The sequence below is a fragment of the Labeo rohita genome, chromosome 20 (genome assembly GCF_022985175.1).
Source record: "Labeo rohita strain BAU-BD-2019 chromosome 20, IGBB_LRoh.1.0, whole genome shotgun sequence".
NCBI classification, from domain to species: domain Eukaryota; kingdom Metazoa; phylum Chordata; class Actinopteri; order Cypriniformes; family Cyprinidae; genus Labeo; species Labeo rohita.
The window spans coordinates 4,939,997-4,967,994 of NC_066888.1; the positions used below are offsets into that span (position 1 = coordinate 4,939,997).

The following is a 27,998-nucleotide window of genomic DNA, read 5'->3' on the forward strand; positions in this document are numbered from 1 at the left end:
AAAAAAACACTACAGTTAAAGTCAGGAACAAGTCAGCATTAATGAAGTGCACTGATGTAAGCAAAGGTTATAAAAATGCTCATTAAATTCAGAATTTATAATTTATTAAACATTCTTTCTGCCTCTTCAATAAATCATAACCTTGGTCACAGTCTTGTTATTTTTTAATGCCAGCTTAATTTCAGACCCTAGGTTTGTCCTCGTCTGAAACGTGAGGGCATCTGATCTCAGCTGACGTGGGAAGAGACTGGTGGGTTTGATGCTGATAGAAGCTGAAGTTGGAGACACATAAGAGGCTGTGAGAGTCCCTCACGTGACAGAGGAATGTCACAGCTGTGGGAGCCGTGTTTGTATTATTTAATCAGCCCACAAATCCTCAAGATCCCGCTCTTTTCAATTCTCCTTTTTTCGTTGTGAAAAGGGGCTTGAGACTTTGCATGAGTTCTAAAATGTTTTAAAAACAGGTTTTAACTCACACAGCACCTATAAGCTGACAGTCATTTTAAATTTTAAATGCTATATTATGCTATTTTTTTTAGATTTTCTATAAGGTTGTTAACATCTTGTGAAGCAAAAAGCTGGTGTTTGTTAGAAACAAATGTATCATTAAGGCATTTCAAACTGTCTAACATAATTTCTAACATAATCCATAATAACATTTGAAGAGTTTATTTGCGAAAACCAATAAAAAATGAGCTGATTGCCCTGCATTATTCTCCACATATAGCAGGTTATGAACCCTAAACACGTTTTGTCAAAAAAGCCGGTATTGTCCATTTCCAAGGCATCGAGAGTTCACGTTTTACTGCAGAAGCCGATAAGCGCCTCTGTTGTTTGTGAACAGAAACCGATAAGTCCATTTTAGCGAATCAGCGCGCTGTATTCAGGTCAGGTGACAAGGCTACTTTTACTTGAAAAGATGTGCTAGCTGACTAAAAGTGATCAAGGATGGATAACTTCGATGAACTTGATGAACCTGTAATATCTTCTTTAGGGCGTAAAAGGAAAATAAAAGCTGAAACCCTACAAAAGCAGTGCGTTACAATGGTGAGGGAAAAGCTCAGTGTAGGGAACCGTGGGGCACAAACTAAGGCACTGGCATAAAGTTGGCTTGACATTGGACGTTGGATATTCACAAATTTAGGGACGTCTCTAAAGTTACATAGGACATTAGGATACACTTTTCTAACTTCAATAGCATTTAAAGCGAATGACTTACAGTCACACAACAAACTGTGAAGTGTTCATGCAGGTGTCAACTATAATACACACCTTTTAGATCTTTTAAATTAATTATCATGAACTATAAATCATTTGTTAAAAATGCTATTTTTTCACTACCGAATAGGCTCAAAAGCAACATTTTCCATAATTTAGAGCTCAATAGCATTAGAGGAGAATCACTTACAGTCATGAAACCAACTATAAAATGTTCATGTAGGTGTCAACTATAATGCACACCTTTTACATTTTTGATATTTATTAACATAAACTGTAAATCACATATTAAAAATACGGTTTTTCACTACCCAATAGGTTTAAACGCTACATTTTTAAAATCACATTTTTAACATATGACTTACAGTTTATGTTAATAAATATCAAAAATGTAAAACAGTTGACACCTACATGAACATTTTATAGTTGGTTTTGTGACTGTGATTCTCCTAAAATGCTATTGAGCTTTAAATTTGGAAAATGTTGCTTTTGAGCCCATTTGGTAGTGAACAAATAGCATTTTTAACATATGATTTACAGTTTATGCTAATATCAAAAATGTAAAAGGTGTGCATCATAGTTGACACCTACATAAACACTTTACAGTTGGCTGTGTGACTGTAAGTCATTCGCTATAAATGCTATTGAAGTTAGAAAAGTGTATACTAATGTCGTATGTAACTTTAGAGACGGTCCCTAAATTTGTGAATATCCAACGTCCAACGTCAAGCCAACTTTATGCCAGTAACTAACGCGGGGTTAATTGTAACACACGTGGTTTAAATATTTCCACACATGCAGCATAACCAAATTTACTAGTATTTACTAGTTGCCATATCAACACTATACAGAGAAAAAAAGTGTGCCAAAATTCAGAAGTCTTTTGAAGATATCGCTGAATATTTATTTTACCATAGTAAAAGTACATTTCTGGCTGAAGTAAAGTTTTCATCTCAGTTTTTAGTATTCATTTAAAATTAGACAAATTTGCTATTATTTTAATTTCCAATCTGTTCTTTATCAGTTTAGATAGTTCTTTAATGGTTCGCTGGATCTAGCAGTGCACTATAACCCGTTTTAAAGTCCAGTCACCCAGATGAGGAATGTTGTAACGCTGCGTTACAATCTGCCCCGCTATATTAAACTATGCCATTCTATGACATATATGGGTTTTAATGCTCAGAGGTTGTGCTCAGCGCTCCCCTATTGCGTGCAATCACATCTCTACGGTCTATTATGATCACCACAACAACAACGTTTGTCAGGCATCTACATTTTAATCTGAAGAGATTATAATAATTAAACGAGTGTTTTTTAAACTCTAAAACATGAAATGTGGCTTTTGCTATAAAATAAACTTTAAATATGTAAACAAAACAAACAAACAAACAAAAAACTTACTTTCAATGGACTTTAATTTTGTAAATGACCTGTATTTGTTCAAGTTATTATTACTTAATCAAAACAAACCAACTTCAGTTTGATTGATATTACTTGGAATGTGTGAATTACTTGGAAACATGATTTCTGAAAAAAAAAAAAAATAATAATAATAATAATAATAATAATAAAAATAAAAATGGAGTTATCAGTTTTTGCAAATGAACTCTTCACTTCCTCCAGTGAAAATCCATCACCTTTTGTTCTCCCACATCAAAATCCACTGATATATTTATTTCCAACAATTTTGGTCTGTTTTGGTTTGTAAACAGTGTTTGATCTGTGAATATTTCGCTCCTGATTTAGACGAGATGACTTTTTTATTGGAGAAAACAATATTATGGATGGAGGACTCGGCAATGAAAGCATTTTAATGATGTATTTGTTTATTACAAACGCACAGCTTTTCACTTCAGAAGACATTAATTGATGGACTGAAGTGGTGTGGATTACTCGGGGATTATTGTGATGTTTTTCTCAGCTGTTGGGACTCTCATTCTGACGGGACCCATTTACAACAGAGGATCCATCGGTGAGCAATGCTACATTTCGCCAAACCTGTGCTTATGAAGATACAAATTTGTCTACATCTTGCATGGTCTGAGGGTGAGTACATTTTTAGCAAATTTTCATTTTGGGTGAACTATTCCTTTAAGAGACTAAAAAATAAATATACTCAGAGCACAGTGAGACATCACATCACAGCTTTTTTATAAAAAGGTAAACTAGTATTCGTTACAAGGCAGAACTTGTGTGGCTTATTAACAAAATAAAGATTTGAATACATATTTAACATCATGTATTTATTGAACAGACAGCTGGGACATTAGTTTATGATTGCAAAATACAATAATTATGGTAATTTAAAAATACATCCCTTAATGGCATTTAACAGGCCCCTTTCAAATGAATGTTGAAACACAATCAAGAAATGTTTGGGAATATAGAAGACTCTTCACAATGATGCAAAATTTAGAATAGTACACGAATTTCTTTCTGTATTCTATAATTTAAATTCCTTCCCTTCATCTGCAGAAGCACAGCAGTGGATAAAGTGCCAAATGAACGATTATTTAACTGAGAATTTGACATTTCTATATCTCAACATGCACACAAACACAATTCTCAGCTCTAATGTGTGCCCTCTGCCCAACCACTTGTCAAATACTTTCTTTGCCCCTAGGTGGACATATTATGCAGCTTCATTCCCAAATAGAAAGAGAGGCTTGGATGAAGATGATCCGAACTGACAACTTTGCTGAGACGGGGCTTTTTTTTTTCCTTTTGCAGGAGAAGGGAGATGAAGGAGATGGGAAAAAACCCACACTGACTCAACCCTCTGAGGTAGAGTAACATTAGCATGGATGCTTTTTGATTTACAATGTAAGAAAGAACGAACAGGATCAAGGCAGAATATTTCATTTTTGGGGGGGGGTTTACATAGTTCTATCATGCAATGTGCAATTAGTACATTTTGGAACAAACATTAGTAGCAATCTAAGGCACCCAGCAAACAATATCAAACTTGTTTTCATAAACATGACATGACAAGCACCAAATGACAGGTTATTGGTATTGTAGTATGTATGTAACTATGTGAGACTAAGACATTAATATAATAAACATTTATACATGATCTCCTGACATATTGCTTAGATTATATTTCCTATGTGCTAAAAGTAGCAACAACAAGCACATATGACATCTCTAAGTAAGTTAAATTGAGAAAATACAGGCCCACATGATCTCTATGCACATTTTATTACACTTTGGATTTCCAAATCTGGATTCGGACGTGGGTTTAGATGAGAAAACTGCTTTGATGACAGTTCAAGGTCATTAAAGGGAAATCAGTGACCGTTTGATTAGTTTTTGAATTTTAAAAGTGCAGTTTTACTGCCCATTTGTGCCTGTTAATATACGTTTTATGTACGTAAATATACAAAACTTGCCTTCAAACCTGATGCTAAAAATTTTAGTGAGTCTTCAAATATTAACACCTTCAGACCTAATGCAATTATACAAGGTTAAAAATGTGTGTACTGACAAAAATATATAGTAAAAACCCTATTGCTGTTTAGTTACAGTCAACGCAAAATGCTATGCAACCCATTTCGTTTGTAATGCGGTGTATTTCCAAGTTTTAAAAAAACATACGTAATGAGAACATAATGCAGGATTGGTTTTTAGCCATTAAAAATTCATTGGATTGTGAAATTCTGTAGTGGAGGTAAAAATTCTGTAACCGAATGGACAGTGCTTGGGATGTCGAGGCTGAAGGTCACATTCAAACTTAAGGGGGTCATCGGATGCTCATTTTCCAGTTGATATGATTCGCTAGGGTCTTAATGAGAAGTCTATAACATACTTTGGTTAAAATTTCTCAGTGGTACTGTAAAAAACACCCTTGTTACCTTGTCAAAATCAGCCCTTTTTAGAGCGACCTGTTAGGTTGCATGTTCCTTTAAATGCTAATGAGCTTTGCTCGCCCCGCCCCTATCTTCTGTGGGGTGATAACAATACTGTTTACTTCAGCCGCATTTAGCCTTGAAACTTGCTAACTAGCACATTATTGAGAAAGGCGATTTGCAAAGATGCATGAAAAACCTTATACCTACTCTTCTGCTGTAGGTGAAGCTGAATCACGAATGATTTGCGCAAACATAGACGCATTTATGTAGACGTGCATTTCCTTCAAAAACAAAAGTAACTTTAATCCTCTGCGTCTTCAGCAGCTCAGATGTCGGGAGTAAATGAAGACTGCTATGTTTATGACAGTTCTCAGCTCACTCAGGGCGGGTCTAAGGTAAGACGGCTATCAACTATAATGGGAGCGGCCTGGGTTTTTGTGAGGTCACACAGACAAGAAGCTGAGAATGGCTTGATTTGAAAAAGGGGATGTTATTTTTAGGGATTAAAAAATACCACTGGGTGGATCACAGCCGTTGTTCACTGACGAGCTGCGCAAATCCATGTTCATTATCAGTGTGAATTTGCGCAGCTCGTCGGTGAACAACGGCTGTGTGTAGTATATACGGCTCAACGTGAAATCACGCACCTGATGGCATTTACCGCTGATTACAGAACCGGCTTTACTGACAAAACGCGCAAGCATTTCGGCCGATACGTTTCGGTGCATCCCTAATTTTTATCATTATAGGGTGGTTGTGGACACACACTGCCAACACACATTTATGTTCAAACAACATGTAAAAGTGAGTTTTGCATCCGATGACCCTTTTAAAGGAACTGACCACTCAAAATGAAAATTAGCTGAAAATTTACTCACCCTCAGACTATCCAACATGTAGATTATCACATCATAAATATAATTGTTCACCAACGGATGCTCTGCAGTGAATGGGTGCTGTCAGAGTACAAACAGCTGATAAAAACATCACAATAATCCACGAGTAATCCAAACCACTCTAGTCTGTCAATTAACTTCTTGAGAGGTGTAAAGCTGTTTGTTTTCGTAATTAAATAAATAAATAAATAAAACATCCATCAAGGCTTTTAACTTGAAACCATCGCTTCAAAATACAAGTCCATAATCCATAATACTTCCTCCAGTGAAAAAATCCATCCCCTGTTGTCCTTTCACATCAAAATCCACAGACATACACTGCCTTCCAAAAGTTTGGAAACACCTTAGAAAAGTGGGGTTTTGGACACTACTGGCACAAATCCTTTTTAATTTGTGATAATTTTGCACTGATAATGGACAACACAAACTATGAAAACATATTTTATTACATAAACAGTTTATACATAGAAAAAACTTTCGATTCATCAAAATATCTACCAGTAGCAGCTATTACAGCTTTGCATAATCTGGGCCTAAATTCATTGTATTCCAAACTTAATTGGCAATCAATTGTTGAAGCTATTAAGGTGTGCTGACCCAAAAATCTTTTAAAAACCTGGGCCAAGTTTAAACCAGTAATCAGGCATCACAGCTGGAAAAGGGGCATGTCTGACTTTGACATGTATAGATTGCCATTATTATGTAATCAAAATTACAATTATTATTGCTGACCTTCAATGATAATGTCAAGTTGCTTTCATGTATTTGCACCAAAAAATGATAAGGATTTATGCTGATATTGTCCAAAACCACACTTTGCCAGGGGTGTTTCCAAACTTTTGGAGGGCAGTGCATTTGTTTAGAACTGTTTTGGACTGCATTCACTTGTAAACAGAGCTTGATCTGTGCATATTTCTCTCCTGATTCAGAGAAAAGACTTGTATTTTAGCCTAAATTATGTGTTTACAATGTCTTAAAATGGATTTGTTTCTTACAAACATACAGTTTTTGCTTCAAAAGACATTAATTGATGGACTACAGTCATGTGGATTACTTGTGGATTATTGTGACCGTTTTATCAGCAGTTTGGACTCTCATTCTGATGGCACCCATTCACTACAGAGGATCCATTAGTGAGCAAGTGATGTAATGACAAATTTCTCTTAATCTGTTCTGATGAAGAAACAAACTCATGTTTGCATGGCCTCAGGGTCATTTTTTTTGGGATCATGTTCAAATTCTGATTTGCTTTTATTGCTGTAACCTTTATTTATCAGCAAGAAAGATTTTTATAAGACATTACCAACAAAATTGGCCTAAAACAATGCTTAAATGGTTGTTAATTTCATTTTTAAAAATTGGCTTCGCTTGTTTTTTTAAATTATTTTAGAAGCAGATTCTATTTATATACATTTTAATCAAAGATTACAAAAAATTTCGTCCTTTGGAATAACATGATGAATTGTGCACGACTACAGGACCAGGAACAAGAATGTAAATAGGGTCCATTCAGATTCATGTCGACCTTAAAAGATAATCTGTGCACTCTACAGCCCTGAAGCTAATAGTTATCATCTAAAGTGCAACTTCAAGTACAATATAATCCTATGCAATTATATAATCAAATATCATTTAAAAAACAGAGATGTTACAATAGCTACAATAATGCAAACAAATAATTACTCAGACAAACATAGTGATGGGTTAAAATAACAGTGGATATAAAAACAGAAAAAGGGAACTCGTGGATAGATGAACAATACAATTCATTGTGAATGTGAGTTTGAAGAAAACAAAAAGCAAATAGACCTTAGTCAGATTAGACACCATATTGAATTTTACATGGATGAAAAAGAGGCTGTGAGGAATATCGATATGTAATTCACAACTCAGAACTTTTAAAACTGTTTGAGTTTTTGTTTGCTGAAAGTTTTTCCAAAAAGACTTTTCGCCAGCAACCAATCGGCAAGTTGTTCAAGAGCAATACAATCCATTAAACGCACCGTGTATCTCTCCCTCACAGCCTTGTTTTCATGGAGTGCTGCAGGGATGAGATATTTTTATAGGCCAAAACCTCCAAACATAGTGCATTTTAGCACTTCTGGTTCCATGGTTCTGAAGACAGCATGATTTTTGAATGGGTTTTTGGTTAAATGTCTGAAATAACTCTGTGGTTTACACAATCTACATCAGTAATACTCCCCCTGGATTTTTTTAAATGCTTATACTTGCTAATAAGTGGCTAAATAGGACTGCAGAAGTTACTGATTAGACACCTTTCAGAGTCTTGTTGTGTTTATAATCACACTCTTGAAAACTATTTTAATTCAAACTTTCAAGGAAAATATTTTTAAAGGGGTCATCGGATGCCCATTTTCCACAAGTTGATATGATTCTTTAGGGTCTTAATGAAAAGTCTATAATATCCTTTGGTTAAAAATTCTCAATGGTTGTGTAAAACAACACCCTTTTTACCTTGCCAAAATCAGCTCTGCAAAAATCATCTCATTCTGGTCGAGGCTGCTTTAAATGCAAATGATCTCTGCTCGCCCCACCCCTCTCTTCTCTCTGTGGAGTGACGAGCCTGTTTACTTTAGCCGCATTTAGCTGTGTTTAGCCGCTACACTTGCTAACTAGCACTTTGTTAGGAAAGACGATCGCAAAGATTCATAAAAAACCCTTATACTCACTTCTGCTGTAAGTGAAGCTGGATCATGAATGATTTGTGTGAAAATAGACGGATATATGTAGATCGGGAGGCGCATTCCCTTCACAAACAAACGTAATCCACTGCATCTTCAGCGGCTCAGATGTTGGGAGTAAATGATGACCACTACGTTCATTATTACATACAGCAACACAACACCTCAACCGCTCAGTTCTTTTCTAACCTCATCCCTGCTCTGGCATCAAAACATGGAGGTTGGTCTGTTACAACTGATCTGAGGTAAGATGCTCATGTCAATCAACTATCGTGGGAGCGGCCTCTGTGGGTGTGACGCAACAACGACAGGCATCTGAGAATGACTCGATTTGAAAAAGGGGACATTATTTTTACAGATTAATTAAAAACCAAGGCATGGATTTTTACCATTACAGGGTAGATTTGTACAACACACATTAATGTTGAAACAGCATGCAAAAGAGAACTTAGCATCCGATGACCCCTTTAAAATAAAGAAATCAAGCTTATTGGTGGTGACATTGAGTATTTAGTTATTTGTAGCTTACATTTAGCTTTCTATTTCTGGCCATGGTATTTAGCCTTCAGAATTCATAAAAGTTGTGTTCATCTGTGGAGATGATCATGATGAACCAGCTAAGGTTGGCCTACAAACATACGTCATCACTGCAGCGCTCCATTCCTTTTCAGAAATTAAATAAGGCACTTACCTGACTAAGGTCTATACTAATCATTAGCAAAGTTGTTATATAAAATAATTGTTTGTTAATATTTTATTTCTTTAATTACTATCATTACTTCATAACTCCTGAAAAAATAATAAAGAACTGTATAAATGGTTGCATCACACAAACTATCTATTCAACTCAAAACCAGAAGAGCCTGACACTTTGGGACTTGGTTTTGAAAGACCTGCATTTGTTTCCATTTACCCTTAAGCTCAGAAAAGAGCTAGCAGTTTGCGTTTTGTCTTTTCTCGAAATCCTCAAAGTGTACCTTAAATAAGACAGGCCTTTACCCTGTGTTTATTGCACGCTGCTACGTCTCCGGTCCTCAAGCAGCACCTGCTGACAGGCCGCCCTCCCCCGTCTATCACTACATTACATATATTCGACTGACAGAGGATCCGAGCAGCTTAGAAGCAGCGTTTTTTTTTTTTTTCAACCCCAAGTATAACAGTGGTTGGTTTCGTAAGGCGAAGAGATTCACATGCAATACATCCTCCAGCCCTCTAGATGGAGCTGCGGCGTTTGGAGAGTCTTTGGTAATGTGCTGGGCTGAGCAGGCCCGTGTACACCGAACTGGTGGCCGAGTGCTCCTGCAAGGCACTGCACACGCAGCCGTTGGAGTGAAGGGCGTCGGAGGTCTCGCTGTGCTCCATGTAGGTGTCTGAAGTTGACAGATCATGCGAAATAATCATGGGAATCGAGTAGCGCATCTTCTCCTGGCTTTTGTACCAGAGACAAGAGCACATGGACTGGAAATGCAGCACTTCGGCGTAGACGTTACACAACCCTTTCCCAGAGCCTCCTCCGTGGCCTGCGGTGGATGAAGATGGCGGGTCAGACATGCAGTGGTTGGTTCCGGCGCCGCCGCTCTGCCGGTTTCGGGACAGCAACGTACGCTGTTCGGCATCGCGACGTTCATCCTCAGCGTTCATGGTCATGAAACGCAGAACCACCAGGTTTAGGAAGGCGCCGATGACTGTGAGTCCCGTGAGGATGTACATGAAGCTAAACGCGACATACTGGGGGTTGGTTTGTAACGCATTATCCTTCTGCAGGGCTACATAGTCCCCAAAACCAATGGTGGTGAGGGTTATGAAGCAGTAATAGTATGCGTGGAAGAAGCTCCAGTCCTCATAGCGGGAGAAAGCCGCTGCTCCCACACACAAGGTGCTCATACAGGATATTAAGCCAATGCACACCATGTTAGCCATCGAGACCTCGGTGTTCCGAAGGCCAAGACACTTTTTGAGACGGTGCAACAGATACTTGACGAATGTGTTGATGCGTTCACCCAGACTTTGAAACATCACCAGGGTGAGAGGAATCCCTAGAAGAGCGTAGAACATGCAGAACACCTTCCCACCATCCGTGCTGGGGGCCGCATGGCCATATCCTAGAAAATATAATGGACGCAACTCATTATTTTGATGGTTGTCATAAAAATACATAAAAATACGTATACAGTATTTGTAGAGATGCACCAGTCGGCCAGCCACAAATTGGAACCGGATGCTTTTACTCCAATGCAAGATCATCAACCGGCCATTTTTTACTTTTATTTTGCCCAGTTTCTATTCTAGTATTGCACACAAACTGCATTGCAATCTTTTGCATAAAAAAATGACATTTGTGTGGAGATATTACTAAGTCTATACATAGAAAGTTAACAGAGGGCGGAGATGCTGAAGACTGACACAAAGAGGAGAGAATACTATACAGGCTAGGGTTGTATGCATGTTTCATACTAATTGCATAATCTGAGAATAATTGTTTTCCATTTGAATTGGTTCATTTGAAAGTAAACATTTTGCACTCTATAGTTATATTTTTCATGTATGTAATGCAAGTATACACAGAGTTTTGGTTGATTTGTTCAAGGTCAGAGACCGAGACAGAAGAAAGCGCATCCTGTTTGCTTTCATTATTTTACAAAAGCAATGTTTGTTTATTGTGAGTTCACACAAAGATATATTAATCTTATCTGTATGACCAAAATTGATGAACTATTCACTGGCGCCTCCATTTGTCATGCAGTAAGCGTGCTACTATTCAGCTTCTACACTCTGCACAGACACATAAATAGCACACATTTTTCGGTTAACATTAGTTTGAGCAGCCATGTAAAGTTGCTACTACTTACATATTTTAGATAATAAGCCATATTTGATGTAGACAAATGATAGGTGAGCATTTGGGTGTCCTATCCAATGTACTGTGTTATGCCGTTAACGTTCTGTCTGTCATGGACTACATGATTTTGCCACTTGGTGTGTATTTTTTTTCCTCCGACTAAGTGACAAACTAAATTTTGGTCGACCAAGCCTCCTCTCATCGACTAATGATTAGTAGGGATGGGTGATATGCGCTTAAAAATTTATCACGATCATTTCTGGTATTTATTGCGATAGCGATATCAATGACGATAATTCAGAGAAATCCTGTTACTTTAGAGAAAAGTATTATCTTTCCTATTTCTACCCAAAACAGAGTGTTGTGAGTATTACCCTGCTAAAAAAACAGCTAAAACCAGCCTAGGCTGGTTGGCTGGTCTTAGCTGGTTTAGGCTGGAAGTAGCTGGTTTTAGCTGGTCTCCCAGCCTGGTTTTAGCTGGTTGTTCCAGCTGGTTTCCAAGCCTGACCAGCTAAGAAAGTGGCTAAAACCCCTCTAAAACCAGCCTGCTGACCAGCTAAGACCAGCCTGGATGACCAGCTAAAACCAGTCAACCATCTTAGGCTGGTCTTAGCCGGTTTAAGCTGGACGTAGCTGGTTTTAGCTGGTTGTTCCAGCTGGTCTCCAAGCCTGACCAGCTAAGACCACCCTGGAAGTGGCCAAAACCCCTCTAAAAACAGCCTGCCAGCCAGCTAAGACCAACCTGGATGGTTTTAGCTTAGGCTGGTGTTAGCTGTTTTTTTTGTTTTGTTTTTTTTTAGCAGGGAAAATATATTTATAATGCAATGCTAATTGATATAGCCTTTATAATACTATAAAATAGTATGATTTCAGCCTCATTCTTTGATATGAAACCATGGCCAATCACAAAAGGTTATTTCAAACACTCGACTATGTTATGAAGTTAATCTGGAGAAAAAGCATGCCAATAAATGATATCTTTGTTGGACAACAGGTTTGTAAACAGGCTCATACACATGCAAAACTGCATTGCACACTTGCTACTAGTACATTTAACGTTATTTTCATTCTGCTCATCATGCTCATGCTACATGTTTGTAGCATCTTTGTTTGGATTGTGATTAAAATGCAGTGGTTGCTTCTAATTTTAAATAGATACAGATATTTTTAAGGCCAGTTTAAACAGAAAAAAAAATCATTAATTGTTATTGGAATCAGCCAATATACATGTAAAAAATAAAGAAATAAATAAATGGAATCAGGCTTGAATAATAATTTGTTTTGTAGTTCATGCAAGTGAACCAAAAATGTACAATTTTATGAAATCTGAAACTTTATTTTGATAGTCCCCTTTAGACAACTAGTTGCAACGTCAACTAACTCTATTTATAGTAGAATTAGGTTAGGGTTAGTAGAATAAGTTGACATGTACTTAAAACTGCAAAATTATCAGTAGAATGTCTGTTTGGGGGACCATCAAAATAAAGTGTTAGAAGATATTAAGCAGACAGGCTGTTTATACTCTAATGACCGGTAGTTGACAAAGTTACTTACTGGCAGCAGGATGTCTGTTGGTGGGCCATCAAAATAAAGTGTTAGCAGATATTAAGCAGACAGTCACCAACACTCTAATGACTGGTAGTTGATGTGTAGTTGCAAATTTACTTATACTCAACAGAGTGTCTAAAGGGGACCATCAAAATAATGAGTCACCATAATTACATTTGTCAGAAGAGATATTGCACATGATTGCATATGAGTTAATGCTGTAAAGTGTATTCATTTTGAAACAAATGAAATTAACCTGTAAAGCAGCTCTATAGAAGACACCAGTCAAATAGATGTTTCATTCTTAGTAGAATGTAGCTCTTAATTTAGTGTGTTGCTCATGAACACAGTGGCAAATCTACAGGATTAAAATTTCAGTACACAAGCTTCACCATCACATTTTCATAATAATATATGTATTATGGCTGCTAGTACAAATATTATACTTTAACTAAAGACGCGCACCACGTGACATAAAAATCAAACATAAATGCATGTTTATCTTGGAACATATTCTAGTCCTAGAGTAAATGATATTAGGCCTGAAATGTTTCTTTAAGGTATTACCACAATGACAAGCTCATTTACAGAATATAAAAACTGTGGCAAAATCTGCTAAGTCACTAATACAAACAATAAAAGCTACAACAGGATAGAAAGGGAGGTTGTTCGTGTAACTAAAATTTAGGGGTAAAATGAAATTACCTATATGGTAATGGAATAACACTATTATTAATATTAGCTATTAACCTTTTTTATTTATAATATAAACATTTAGGCTGAACTAAAGTGATTTGATGATGAAACCATTGAATGTCAGCAGCAAAATCAATAGTAAAATATAGCTGCAAACAGCGATTATGGGGATTCAAGTGTTTTAAGGCATTTAAGCACATATGGAAAAAGGCATTCCAGGTCATTTTAACATTTCTGACTGTTATAGCGCCACCTATGGTCTGATCTCCATGAAACTTTGCACTTCATATTGAGGCGTTTACATTTGCAATGGCGGCAATTTTTGAGATACACAAATGTCCTCATAGACACTTTTGGATAAAGACCACCAAGTTTTTTACTGTGACCTCAGATTAAGCTCTGAAAATATCTCTTTTCGTTAAAGAGTTATAGGCGTTTTAGTAAAAGGGTCTCCAACCCTTCCCTTTCCATTTACACCATAATTTCTGTCCAAAATACAGGTCCATAATTCATAATAGCACTTCCTCCAGTGAAAGTCCATCTCCTGTTTTCCTCCCACATCAAAATTCACCCACATATTTGTTCAGAAGTTTTTTGGACTGTTTTCATTAGTAACCAGTGCTTGATTTGTGCATACAGTCATGGCCAAAAATATTGTCACACTTGCAATTCTGTCAGAAAATGCAACACTTTTCTCAGAAAATTGTTCCAACTGCAAATGTTTTGGTATTCACATGCTTTTTGTTTTTGTTTACATTGCAACAACACACACACACACAAAAAAAAAAAAAAAAAAAAAAAAAGTCAAACTTTAAAATTTCACACAGAACTCAAAAATGGACTGGACAAAATTATTGGCACCTTGTCAAAATTGTAAGAAATAACTGCTTTTCAAGCATGTGATGCTCATGTAATTTGTATTTAGACACACCAGTGGCAAGTAACATGTGTGGGCAATATAGTAATCACACTTGCAACCAGTTAAAATGGAGAGAAGTTGACTCAACCTTTGTGTTGTGTGTCACACTGAGCATGGAGAAAAGATAGAAGTGTAAAGAGTTGTCTGTGGATTTGAGAGAAAAAAATTGTGGAAAACATGGACAATCTCAAGGCTACAAGTCCATCTCCAGAGATCTTAATGTTCCTGTGTCCACTGTGCGCAATATCATCAAGAGGTTTACTGTAGCTAACCTCCCTGGACGTGGACGGAAGAGCAAAATCAATGAAAAATTACAATGAAGGATTGGTCGAATGGTGGATAAAGAACCCTGATTAACTTCCAAACAAATTCAAGCTGATCTGCAGACACAGGGTACAACAGTGTCAGCTCACACTATCTGTCGCCATCTGAATGAAGGGACGCTATAGCAGAAGACCCAGAAGGACACCACTGCTGACACAAAGGCATAAAAAAGCAAGACTGGAGTTTGCCAAAACTTACGTGACAAAACCACTATCCGTACTGTGGACAGATGAGACAAAAGTCAAGCTTTTTAGTAAAGGACATCATGGCACTGTTTTCAGAAAAAGAAATGAGGCCTTCAAAGAAAATAACACAGCCCCTACAGTCAAACATGGTGGAGGTTCAAAGATGTTTTGGCATTGCTTTGCTGCTTCTGGCACTGGATGCCTTGACTGTGTGAATGGTATCATGAAATCTGATGATTACCAAAGAATTCTGGGGCACAACGAAATGGCCAGTGTCAGAAAGCTGCGTCTCCACCAGAGGTCATGGTCTTCCAGCAAGACAATGACCCGAAACACACTTCAAAAAGCACTCAGAAATGGTTACAAACAAAGTGCTGGAGAGTAAGTTATGAAATGGCCAGCAATGAGTCCAGATCTGAATCCCACAGAACACCTGTGGAGAGATCTCAAAACAGCAGTTGGGAGAAGGCATCCTTCAAATCTGAATGACCTGGAGCAGTTTGCAAAAGAAGAGTGGTCCAAAATTCCAGTAGAGAGCTGTAAGAAACTCATTCATGGTTACAGGAAGTGATTGATTTCAGTTATTTTTTCCAAAGGGGGTCCTACCACATATTAAGTTAAGGGTGTCAACTTACTCTACATCTTGGGTGACCTAAGGGTAAGTACATTTTCAGCCAATATTCATTTTTGGGTAAACTATTCCTTTAAAGAACGTGCGTGATCTTCTCCATAGGAATCAAGCTTTCAGGTTACAGTAGGTGATTGATTTCAGTTATTTTTTCCAAATTTCTACCAAATATTAAGTTAAGGGTGCCAATAATTTTGTCCAAGGTTCTGAGTGGAATTGTATCAGATTTGACTTTTGTGTTGCTTCAATGCAAACAAACAAAAGTAATAAATAAATAAACAAGTGAGTACCAAAACATTTGCATCTGCAACAATTTTCTGAGAAAAAGGTGCCGATGTTTTTGGCCATGACTGTATTTTGCTCCTGATTCAGACAAGATGCATTTTTACTGGAAAAACCTATATTATGGATAGAAGACTATCCAAAAAAAATCAGAAGTCACGTAGTCTGTGACAGACAGATCGTTAACGGCTGGTCTGTGTGGTAATACAGTACATCGGGCAGGACATCAAAATGCTCACCTATCATTCATCAACCTCAAATATGGCTTTTCATCAGAAATATGTAAGTCGTAGCAACTTTACATGTCCCCTCAATCTAATGTTAACCTAGAAAAATGTGCACTATTTAGGTGTCTGTGTGGAGTTTAGAAGCTGAATAGTAGTGTGCTTACTGCATGACAGATGGTGGCACCGGTGTGGTCACTTGCTCTTAAAATACTCCGTCAGATAAAAGCAATACATTTTTTGAATTTTTAACAACTCTGCATTTATTTGTGTGCACTTAGAATAACAACGAAATGTTGCGCTTTTGTAAAATAATAACAACAAACAGGATGTGCTTTTTTAGCCTTGGTCTCTGTTAACTTGAGTGTGAAACTTCGTAACTTTGTGTATACTTGCCTTGCAGAAATGAATAATATATCTATAGAGTAGAATGTCTACTTTTAAATTAATCAATTCAAACAGAAAACTACTGCAGAGATGACGACAAGTCAGTGTCGCGGACTTCATCTTCTAAGCCGAAAACAAAGAAAGCACTAGTTTATCAGTAAATTATTAAAACGTTTATGCAGCCTCCTTACTGTTTTCCTGACACATTCATAATGACAATATCTGCCGGTGCGCTATGGCAAGCTTCTTTGCGTGCACTCGTGTGCTTATTACACTGTAAAAAAAACAATTTTTGAGTCAACTTAAACTAATTTGCTTCTGGCTGCTTTAAACTTTTAAGTTCAGTCAACTCAAAAAAAGTTTAGGCAACTTGAAATGTTAAGTTGTACTAAGTGACAACTTATTTGAATTGAATCAACTTTTATCAATTTTAAGGCAGCCACCTTAAACAAACACAGCTTTTAAGTTTAACAAACCAATTTTTTTTTAGTTTAGTCAACTCGAATATCTAAGTTGTCACTTAGTATAACTTAACATTTCAAGTTGACTAAACTTTTTTGAGTTGACTGGACTTAAAATTTTAAGACAGCAGGGTAAAAAATTATTTTAAGTTATTTTATTTATTTATTTTTTTACAATGTAGGCTATGTAAGCATTTAAAGGCTAATTATTATGATTTATATGTTTTATTAATAAACATGTAACTAATAGTTGACAAATGCTTAACATGAACAACTACTAGTCAACCAGAAAAATCTTTGGTCGTGGGCAGCCCTAGATGTTTTTAACAGCTGTTTGGACTCTCATTCTGACAGCACCCATTCACTCCAGTGGTGACCAAATGGCGTAATACTAAATTTTTCCAAATCTGTTCAGATGAGAACAAACTCATCTACACCTTGGATGACCTAAGGGTAAGTACATTTCCAGCAAATATTAATTTTTGGGTGAACTGTTCCTTTAAAGAACCTGCGTGAACTTCTCCATAGGAATCAAGCATTCAAAATTCGAAATCTTGTTTGCTAAAATATTAATGTTCGGGATGAAATGGCACTGCAAGTACAACAATATCCCTACTATCCCTGCACCTGTTGAAATTCTTTAATTGAGATTCATCTTGCTTGATCATCTGTAATTGTATTTGCACTGCACTTTGATGGAGTCCAGTTGCTCTTATTATAGAAGCAGCATGAATTATTTCTTTGAAAGCGGCTCAGTCGAGCCATCTGTACATACAGGCTGCTGTTTAGAGCTCATTTTCATGTCTCTGCTTCTCTCCATCCATTCAGCTTACATCTCCTAAAATAACTCTTTTTTTTTCTGAATTATTATCATCAAATGTGCTGCAGTCACTGCAAATCCATTCAGTAGTTGAACACATATTATAAAGGGGTTGGGGATTAAATACTTAGAGAAGGTGTGAGAGAGTTGGGGGAAGGGATGGTGCAAAATTAAGGATTAAAGATGTTCCCCATTGGTTAAATTACAATATAAACCATATTAAGGGACAAAAATAAGGGGTGATAATAATAAACATAAGGGAAAAAATATAATGTATATGTACCAAGTGCATGTGGTGTTTGCATGTGTTTGTTAAAGGCAGATCAAAGGCTGATCTGGGATGCATCCACCTTTATTAGAATTACATCACTGTCAGCTCATCAGTCCTACATCGAGGATTAATGAAATTATTAATAATCAGATTATCCTATGGCACGCATAAAACTGCTTTGTAGGACCCTCCACAGATGTTCCTGGATAATATGAAGAAATAAAACCCCATAGTTTGTTTATGTATATGATTGTTTTTATATTTGTGTGTGTGTGTGTGTACATGTGCCGAGCCGTTATGTTTAGTAGGCTATATGTAACTGTAGCAGTGTTTTGGGGGTGGACAGACTCCGGTCAGATGTCCCGCTGCTGTCACTTTTAATCTTTCACATCTTCTTGAAAAACGAGATGGCAAACCAGTGCTGCAGAGTCGTGTGATTATATAATGCTATTTGGTTTTCTCTTTTACGTAAGACAGCATTTGGTTACTTGATAATAAATGTCAGATTCCCTTCCTTGATATAGTATTAGTACATTTTCAATTTTGTACAGTTTTTAAATACACTTACATAAATATAAAGCTCATATGTTAACCAAAGCTTCATCTATTTTTTTTTTTTTTTTTACAACAAAACAACAGAGCAAAAACACTAATATCATGACATATCATTAGAATTTAAAATAACTTTTCTATTGTAATGTATTTTAATGTATAATTTATTCCTGTGATGCAAAGCAGAATTTTCTGCTTAAGAAACAATTTTTTTTTTTTTTTTTTTTTTTTTTTTTTTTTTTTTTTTGCTGCTTAAGGGAAAACACCGCAGGAAAAAAACATGATTTGCATGTTTTTTCATGCATCTGTCAAGTTTAAGTTTTTGGGCTTTCATGATGGGTTTTTTTCACACTAAAGACACTGCTAAGTGTTTCTTTTATAGCATTTTACCTATTTGTGTCAATAAATTTTTATTAACATTATAATACATATTTTAAAGGCCACTTTCTCAAAATGAGTTTTTTCTCCTACACTGAGACATAAATCTTCATTTTAGTAGCACTTACACACACCAAACTTTACATTTTTGTTTCTGTCTATATCCTGAAGGTTTTAACAGAGGGATATGTTCATATATAATTTGCTTGATTATATACATTTTATTCCCCAAAAAACTGAAAATATATTGTTTTCTGTCTGTTCTAAGTACAGTATTTTCTGAATTATGGAGTGACAAAAATGGGATACCCAAAATTCCTTCTGTAAAAACATTTGACTGTGATATGTCCAAAAAAAAAAAAAAAAAAAAAAAAAAAAAAAATTAAACAAGAATTTTTAAACTGACTTCATCCAGTGTTTAGATTTTTGTACTTAATGTCCTTGGGGAAACCATGATGCTTTTTTCAGGATTCTTTGATGACTACAAAATTTAAAAGAATGGCATTTACTTGAGAAATTTGTTATAGAAATTTCTAATAATGTAAAAGTATTCTGTCATCTTTGATCAGTTTAATGCAAAATACTTATGAGTATTAATAAGTATTAATTACTTTAAGAAAAAAAAGGTAGTGTATATATATATATATTTCTACATACTACCAATTCATGTCCTTTTCCAAATGTCCTACGCTGAAAAAAATAATATAGTTTATAATTTTCACTCTGAAATTGCTAAATTGAAATGAAATTTTAAAGTACAGTAGATAAACTAAAAGTAAAATAGTATTTTCTTGTGAAACATACCCCAAAAATCTTTTATTTTATTTACAACTTGACACGAATATAATATAATATAATATAATATAGTACCTTATTTACCCCTAAAGGGTGCATATATACTTTTATGGTACATTTTATTAGGGCTGGGGGAAAAAATCGATTCACATCTGAATCATGATTCAGTCTTCTAGCGGTTCGCTTCGATTCACAAATTTCAAAACTCGATTTTCTAGTTAATATAATAACAATCGTAGCATGATATTGTCGGAATAAAACAGCATTGGAGAAGGAAAAACAAATACATCCTTACCCATTTTCAAAAAAAAAACCAATAAAATTATTTATCTTTTGTTAAAATATGTTTCATTTATTAGGAAGTTCATAGTTAATAGGAAACACTAATTTCCTTAACCAGGACACACTATGTGTTTTTGTATGGTGCGGTTGATGTCCAGTGTGCACAAAAAAATTTGATAAAAAAATTGTGATTACAAATCGAAAAATCGTAAATCCATTTTTAAATAAAGCATGACCCCAAGAATCGATATGAATTCAATTGTGAGGTACCGAAAGATTCCCACCCCCATATTTTAGTACATTTTAGTTAACATATTAGTAGCTCAATTATATTTATTGTTAACGTTCGAAAAGGTATGAACCCAGTGACAGCGTTTGTTTCTGCTTTATTTCTGAGAGTGTCAAGTCATGTTAATTTATATAGTAGGGATGCAACAATACAGTTAGTCCACGGTTCAATACGTACCTCGGTTTTTAACCATGGTTTTCGGTTCGGTTCGGTTCTGATATCTTGCCACTTCAGTGTGTGCTTTTTTGCAACAAATTAACAAAATACTCCCGTATACCTCTGTACACTGGAAAAGCGTGGTTTAGTATATATCTGCTTATTTTTTCTTTTGAGAGAGGTATTATGTTTTCGATTTTTACGCAAAATAAAATGGGTTTCATTCATGCTGGACACCAGAGGGCGCCCTCGTGCAGAAAATCCACAAATGCGTCACAGAAGTATCACTGATGACGTTCCGTTCCAGCTTCTCTAATGTGGATAAAAGCATGGCTATTGCTGTAACTGATTAAAACAAAAATATAACGTTAAACGTTTTGAATGATGAAATGCAAGGACAATAAACACTCGTCTGTAATAATATATGGTTTATCTGTGTTCTCCAAGCCATCTCGTGTATTTTCATAAGCCATTGCTAATCGACATACATAGAATATAAGTATAGAATTTATTGTCAGCCTCATTCTGCGATAAGAATCCACATTAGATCACATAAAGAAGTTATTTCAATAACTCGACTGATTCTGTGAATTAAAAACAAGTTATAATAATTTTTATAACTTTTGTTTTTATAGCTCTTGTTGGAAAACAAGTTTAGAAAGGCTTATCGTTGCATATGATTAGAATAGAAGATTCTCTGCGTGTGTTGCTTTTTCAAATATAAGCAGGGAAGCGTTTCCTCTAGTGATGAGAAGTTCGGATCATTTTACCGACTCGGACCTTTGAGTCTTGTTCAGCAAAATGAACGAATCTTTTTTCGAGTCATTTCGTTCATTTTAGAAAAATATAGTTATGTTACGTGTGACCTACCTAACACATCTACTGCTTACACAAAAGTTGATCACACTACAAACAAGACAAAACTATAATGCTATAAGAAACAGAAAAGATTCAAGATAATTCATTGTTTACCTGGGTCTTTAGTCCATGATTAGCTCACCTCACCTCTTATCTGACAAGTTTTCAGGTTCGAGTCATTCATTCATCATGTGACAGCCCCATAAGTTCAACCTATGCAGTCTGAGCCAGAAAGACAATTCATTAGTTCATCTCTCGAGTCTTCGGGTTCGAGTCGTTCGTGACAGCCCTATAAGATGAACAAACGACTCCAAAAAGCTGAAGACTCGAAACAGGTGAACTAATTCCAGTACAGAACCTAATAGGATGTTGCGCATGTGTGACTGAATAAATCACTCCCCGAGACAACTCGTTCGTCCCGAGTCACATTAAAGATTCATTCAAAATGAACGAATCGTTCAAGAACGACCCATGACTAGGGCTGTTCGATTCCGAAAATTTTGGAATCGAGTCTGATTCCGATTCCTGGTTCTGGAATCGATGAGATTCGATTCCAAGAATCGATTCCTCACTGTTGTTTTCGATTCTTGGTTTTTTAGAGTGGAGGAACCTAATTTCGCCATGACTGTAGGCTATAAAGGTCTTAGAAAGTAGCCTTATCATAATATGAAGCTTTATTTTAAAAAATTATGATACATTTCTGTAATTAAATTGTAATTTTGTCTGCATTGCACATGAAATTAGTCATAGCCTACAGCGCAGTTCAGCTGAACGATGTGTATTTCAACGGTATGCTTTGCGCAAAATTAACAAACTGTACTGAAACCAGATATAATGAATAACCAGAACAAGCTCGTTGTTTATCTGTCAATCAGATGCGCTCTCGGCCACTGATCTGTGCTCTCAGCGTTTTCTTTCAGAATTAGCATTGGCTGTTAGAAAGGTTAATAAATAGCAGTTTATTTAAGATGGAAATAGGATCAAGACCCTTGATTATGATCTATTCTTTCGTGCAGTGCTCAAAACTATGGACAATATGAGGCCGTTCCACCGTAAAATAACTCGTTTTGAACTGGTTCATTAAATCGATCTATCCGAAAGAACCTTTTCGTGGGAACGAATCAGACTTATAATCACTATTATTGAGCAAGGCTGCATCCTCAAACTCAAATGAGCTCAGTACCGACTATTTTCATTTAGTTTATTTTTGGGAATCGATGTTCAGCGACGTTTTATGACAGCAGATGAGATATGCAGCCTTCGTATGATACAGCCGTTCGTTTAAGAGGCGCCCATAGATAAGCTTTGTTGAACTGAAAACGACTATGAATGGGGAGTTGATTCCCCTTGATAGGATCGATTCCAACCGTTGGAATCGACTCTCGATTCCCAACGCCTCGGAATCGTTTCTTTTTGGAATCGACTCCCAGCCCTACCCATCACTAGTTTCCTCATCTCAGCACGTGAAATCGTGGGCACACATACAGCAAATTCAGAGAGAAATAAAACAAGGAAGTTATTTAATTGCTGAAACCGCAAAACCGCAATTCACAATCGCATATTGAACAGTGGATGTCGTACCGAACGGTATTATATTGAGAATTGTGACATCCCTATTATATAGCACTTTTTGCAATACAGATTTACAGCGCGTTTTACAGTGTGTGATGCAACTGTATTTAGAGTTATGGGGCAATATAAGATCATAGCTTTGTTTGGATGCAGAAATGAGTCTTTCATTATGACTGATGGTGACTGTCCATGCAAAGCTGATGCTGTCACTACTAGGCAACTGGCCATGTGTCACACTGAATGAAAATGTATCCACATATACTGTATATGTAAGCATTAATTGCACTGTGCAGAGTCATACCAACAACATCCCAAGGCCATTTGCTTAAACATCTCTTACTCAGACATCCAGCAGGTTGGTGGAGTAGATCAGTGTTCCTCAACCTTTCAACCTATCTCAGGTACAGCATTATCATGTTCAACATGTTCCTTTTAATTCATAATGGATATCAATTAGCAATATAATTAACTTATTCATTCATTTAAATAATGAGCAATATGTAGTATTAATATTGTTTTGTTGATTTTGTGTGTAGGCCTACAGTATTTAAATATTGTGCATTCTGTGAACTCTGTGGGAACATCTGCGGGACAACAGCATAATACTAACAATTTTGGATAACGTATTGATGGATTTGATTGTGGGTGAATCTAAATTAGTTGTAAAAGTTTAATCTTTCCGTTTAGACACACCGGTTTTTGTTCCGTAATATCAGAAAATAATGATTTTTCTGTTCGTTTTAGTGCAGGATATGCAGTGCATTGCATGTTGTAATCTCTGTATAACTTCCTTTGTAAGTGTGTCTTAGCATCGTCTGTGTCATAAAAAGGTCTGTCCAGCTGGCTGGTGGACTGTAAATATGCTTTGGATAAAGTGGCATATTAAAAAAAAATAATAAAAATTTAATTTAATAAAAAAAAAATGCTGCGAATATAAAGCATTGATAGTACCTAGTCTTTTTGAAATATCAGCTGGGACACCAGAGCTGATCAGCAGATTCTCTATGTGAAAAGTCGTCCGAAATGTATAAAGTGCAAAAAGCCACAGATTCCAACTGATGTATGACCTGCTGCTCTGCTGGCCAGGAGGGTATTTGTTTTTTCAGTTCACATTCTTTCCATTCAAAACACTCCTTCCCCACAGAGGAGGGCAGAAGAGGTGCTCGTGTCCTGCTGTACTGTCGCCGGACCCTGGAACTGTATTGATCCCACATCTTTCACATCAACATCCTGAGCATAAATTCAAAAATGATCTAGGGAGCACATTATTCTCTCACAAATTCCCTTAAAATCTGTGCTGAGCAATTTCTGTTTTCTGTTTTTCCAAATGTTCAAGAGTTCTGCTACTTATGTGTAAAACAGTATTTTGAAATCAGTCAGCTGCGTATTTCGAAATTGACTAGTCGGTGGGTTGCATTATGGAAGCCGTGTATAATTAAGCCTCTTCTGAATCACTAAAAATCAGATCAGAAATGTCTCATGGCTGTTGTTTACAAAACATGCACACTGTGCTCAATGTAACAGAATGCAGATGAGTCTACTTGATGAATTGAAGCGATTCAATTGACTGAAAGAAGTTCTACAAAATGGGTTTATGATATGTCATCGAAACTATGTTACGACAACCAATAATCGATTTTAAATCGTGTTACATATAATAATACAATACAATAACACAATTTAATAACAGGCTCACTGGAAAAATATGCCTCAACCTAAATACAGAAGGTTCAAACGCTCACTGATGCTTCAGAAAGAAAAACCATGCGTTAAGGGGGGTGAAAACTTTTGAAAAGAATGGAGATTTTTCTTTTCTTTTGCATTTTTCTTATTTTGCCTAAATATCTTTTTTTTTTTTTTTTTCATTTAGTACTGCACTTCTGAGGCTACAGAGGACAGTTACATGATTCCCAGAAGACAAAATATGTTACATTTACCCAGATCTTCAGATTCAAAAAGTTTTCACCTCCCAGCTCTTAATGCATTGTGTTTTCTTCTTGAACCTTCTGTAATAGTTGCATATGAGTTTCTCAGTTGTCCTCAGTGTGAAAAGATGGATCAAAATCAAAATCATACAGTCATTGTTGGAAAGGATTCAAATACACAAAAATGCTGGAAAACCAAAGAATTTGTGGGACCTAAAGGATTTTTCTGAAGAACAGCAGGCAGTTTAACTGTTCAGGACAAACAAGGGACTTATGGACAACTATCACTAAACAAAAAAAAAAAACACAACTGTGGATCATTCAGGTAACAACACAGTATTAAGAATCAAGGGGATGTAAACTTTTGAATGGAGTCATTTTTTATTAAAGTAACTATTATTTTCTTTTGTGGACTACATCTTTTATGTAAAATATCTTATTCAGGTCAGTCCTAATTAAACAATAACATGCATTTTGTATGATCCCTCTTATTTTGGTGAAACAATTAACATTTTGCAGATTCTGCATGGGGATGTAAACTTTTGACCTCAACTGTAATTAATTAGCTGACTATCCTAAACCATCTTAACAAGGAAGTTCAATGTCAGTGAAAATAAAAATAAGAAAATAAGAATAATAAGTCGCTTTTTTCACGTTCAAAAGTAAAACACATTTAGAAAAGATTTAAATGATTTTTTTAGCTATTGATTTATCTGTGGGTGAGTCACTTGCTATAAACTCTTCCCATCTTAAATCAATCGATCTGGTCACCATGCAAACTAAACCTTCCTGTTGGAAACAAGGATGTAACCAAATATTTGAGATACTGTTTGACCCCTCATCTAAATATTCAGGGCAACACATCTGCCTCAATATCTATGCTGGTTACTGTCCTGTTTGGTGATAGAGAACTCCGGGCAGATAATAACAGTACGAAACTTCCACTAGACTAATGGATCAGGTTAGCTCAGTGTATTAAGCTGATACCACAGACCGCAGATAGTAAACAGTTCCTTGTTTACAGAGTGTCCTGCATTGACAATAAGGTGCTGGCAGGCTGGTTGCTTAACTGATGATTAGATTACTCATTGCAAGTGTACACAGTAACCTGATCTATAGCAGACACATGAAACAGACCTGACCATGGATGTGTCTGATAAGAGGAAACCCAGCATACATGACAATGGAAAAATTAATTAAGTTGTTCCAGTTTTTGTGAATCCTAAAATGGGGTGGAGATTTTAATATGATTTACAGTCCATTACATAATGATGCAAGTTCAGTCTGTAAGTACCCTTGTGAGTACACTTAAGTATACTTAAAAAAAGGTTCTTATTATTACTTTCATAGACTTGTTAAATGTAAAATTTATGGGAAACATAATTACATGTTATTTGCAATTTTATAAAACTGTGAGACTTATTATAAATTATTACAAAGAATTATACATAAATGTTTAATGTCATTTTAGATTAAGTACAGCAGGGCACACTGCAGGACAGTGCTGTCACTGCTCGACATGTCATGTCAACTCCATATTTCCTATTGCTGAGACAATGAAGCAGAAAGACACAGACAGATGAAGACCTGTCACTGAACATGGTCGGCTGGCCTTTGGATGAATTAAAAGACCTTGCACAACCCTGTTCTGTCAGCTAAGTGTGGATTCTTCAAGAGCTGTCCAGTGTCACACATGTAGTACACTGCCGAGCTAAACCAAAGCCCACAGATGTCTCAATGCCTCTAGGAAGTCTGACTTTTTCTGAAGGTTGTGTAAGTGCACACAAGCTATCTGTGTCCCTGCTGGAAAATCCAGTTTGAGCTGGTCACGGTGTTTTGGAAGATAGCAGACGTGTTCTGACTGGTCTTTAAGATGATAATTTGCTTGACCATCAACCTACAAATCACTGCAGCCCCTTAAGCAAGTATGAGCAGATTGTAGATGATTTGTTGCTGGTCCACAATGGTCAACCAGCCAATGACCATGTTAGACCAGTTAACTCCCAGTCTAGATCAGCTAATGACCAATTTAGAGGAACTAAAGGGCAGTTTGACCCAGCTAATGACCAACCTAGACTAGCTAGAAACCAGTTATCATGTTCCAAACACAGCTATCATCTTAAACTGGGTTTTCTAGCAGGGTGTGCTATTTTAATTTCTCCTAAAACGATTTGCAAGGCTGTTACTCATCATAAAATAAACTGACTGGATTAATCCAGCGTTCGAAATAACAAAATATGTGCGGTTTGTTTTATTGTTATTTATTCAATTCGCGTACTTTACTAATCAAAATGACGTAAATACACACAGGACTCCCGCAGATTAGTGTACATCACTGGCGACCAAGAACTCATCTATGGTTTATTACAATCATATTTGCGTGAGGAACTTAACCAAAATGACAGCAATTAAAAGTTTTGTGGAAAACAAACTGACAGGCATGGGATTTGAATGTCTGACATACCTATGGTGGTAATAACCGTGATGGCGAAATAAAAGGAGCCAGCGAACCTCCACTGGACTCCAGCCTTGTGCGGCTTCAGCTGCAGCACGACCCGCTCCAGCTCGTCAAAATTGACTTTGCTCAAGTTGTACTTGTCCATTAGCTCTCGCTTCCGATCGTCCAGGATCTTCTTTTGGGTGATCTCCATCTTGGACTCTAAAGCGTCAAAAACAGCCGCTCCGACGAGCAAATAAGTGAAAGTGCAGATGATTAACACGAGGGTCCTGATGTTTTGTCTCTTCATGGTCAGAGCGAATGAAATGAGCCGCAAACTTTGAGGAGTGATGGTGATGAGGAAGCACCGGGCTGTTTCATTGCGACGGGGCTCACTGAGCTGTTCCTTCAGCACCACGGGTGAACATGTGCCTGTTGAGTCAACACATCTCAGCCGTGTTTCATCTTCATAACCTCCCATTGGTACAAAACAGACAGTTCAT

General features: G+C 36.4%; 1 protein-coding gene across 1 annotated transcript; it reads right to left on the bottom strand.

Moving 5' to 3' along the window:
• Positions 1-3,968: 3,968 nt before the first annotated feature.
• Positions 3,969-27,983, bottom strand: kcnk3a (potassium channel, subfamily K, member 3a). Its single transcript, XM_051092148.1, has 2 exons — positions 27,523-27,983; positions 3,969-10,769 (listed from the first exon to the last, which is right to left on the bottom strand). The coding sequence occupies exons 1-2, from the start codon at positions 27,974-27,976 to the stop codon at positions 9,880-9,882; spliced, it is 1,344 nt and encodes a 447-aa protein (XP_050948105.1). The 5' UTR covers positions 27,977-27,983; the 3' UTR covers positions 3,969-9,879.
• Positions 27,984-27,998: the final 15 nt, after the last annotated feature.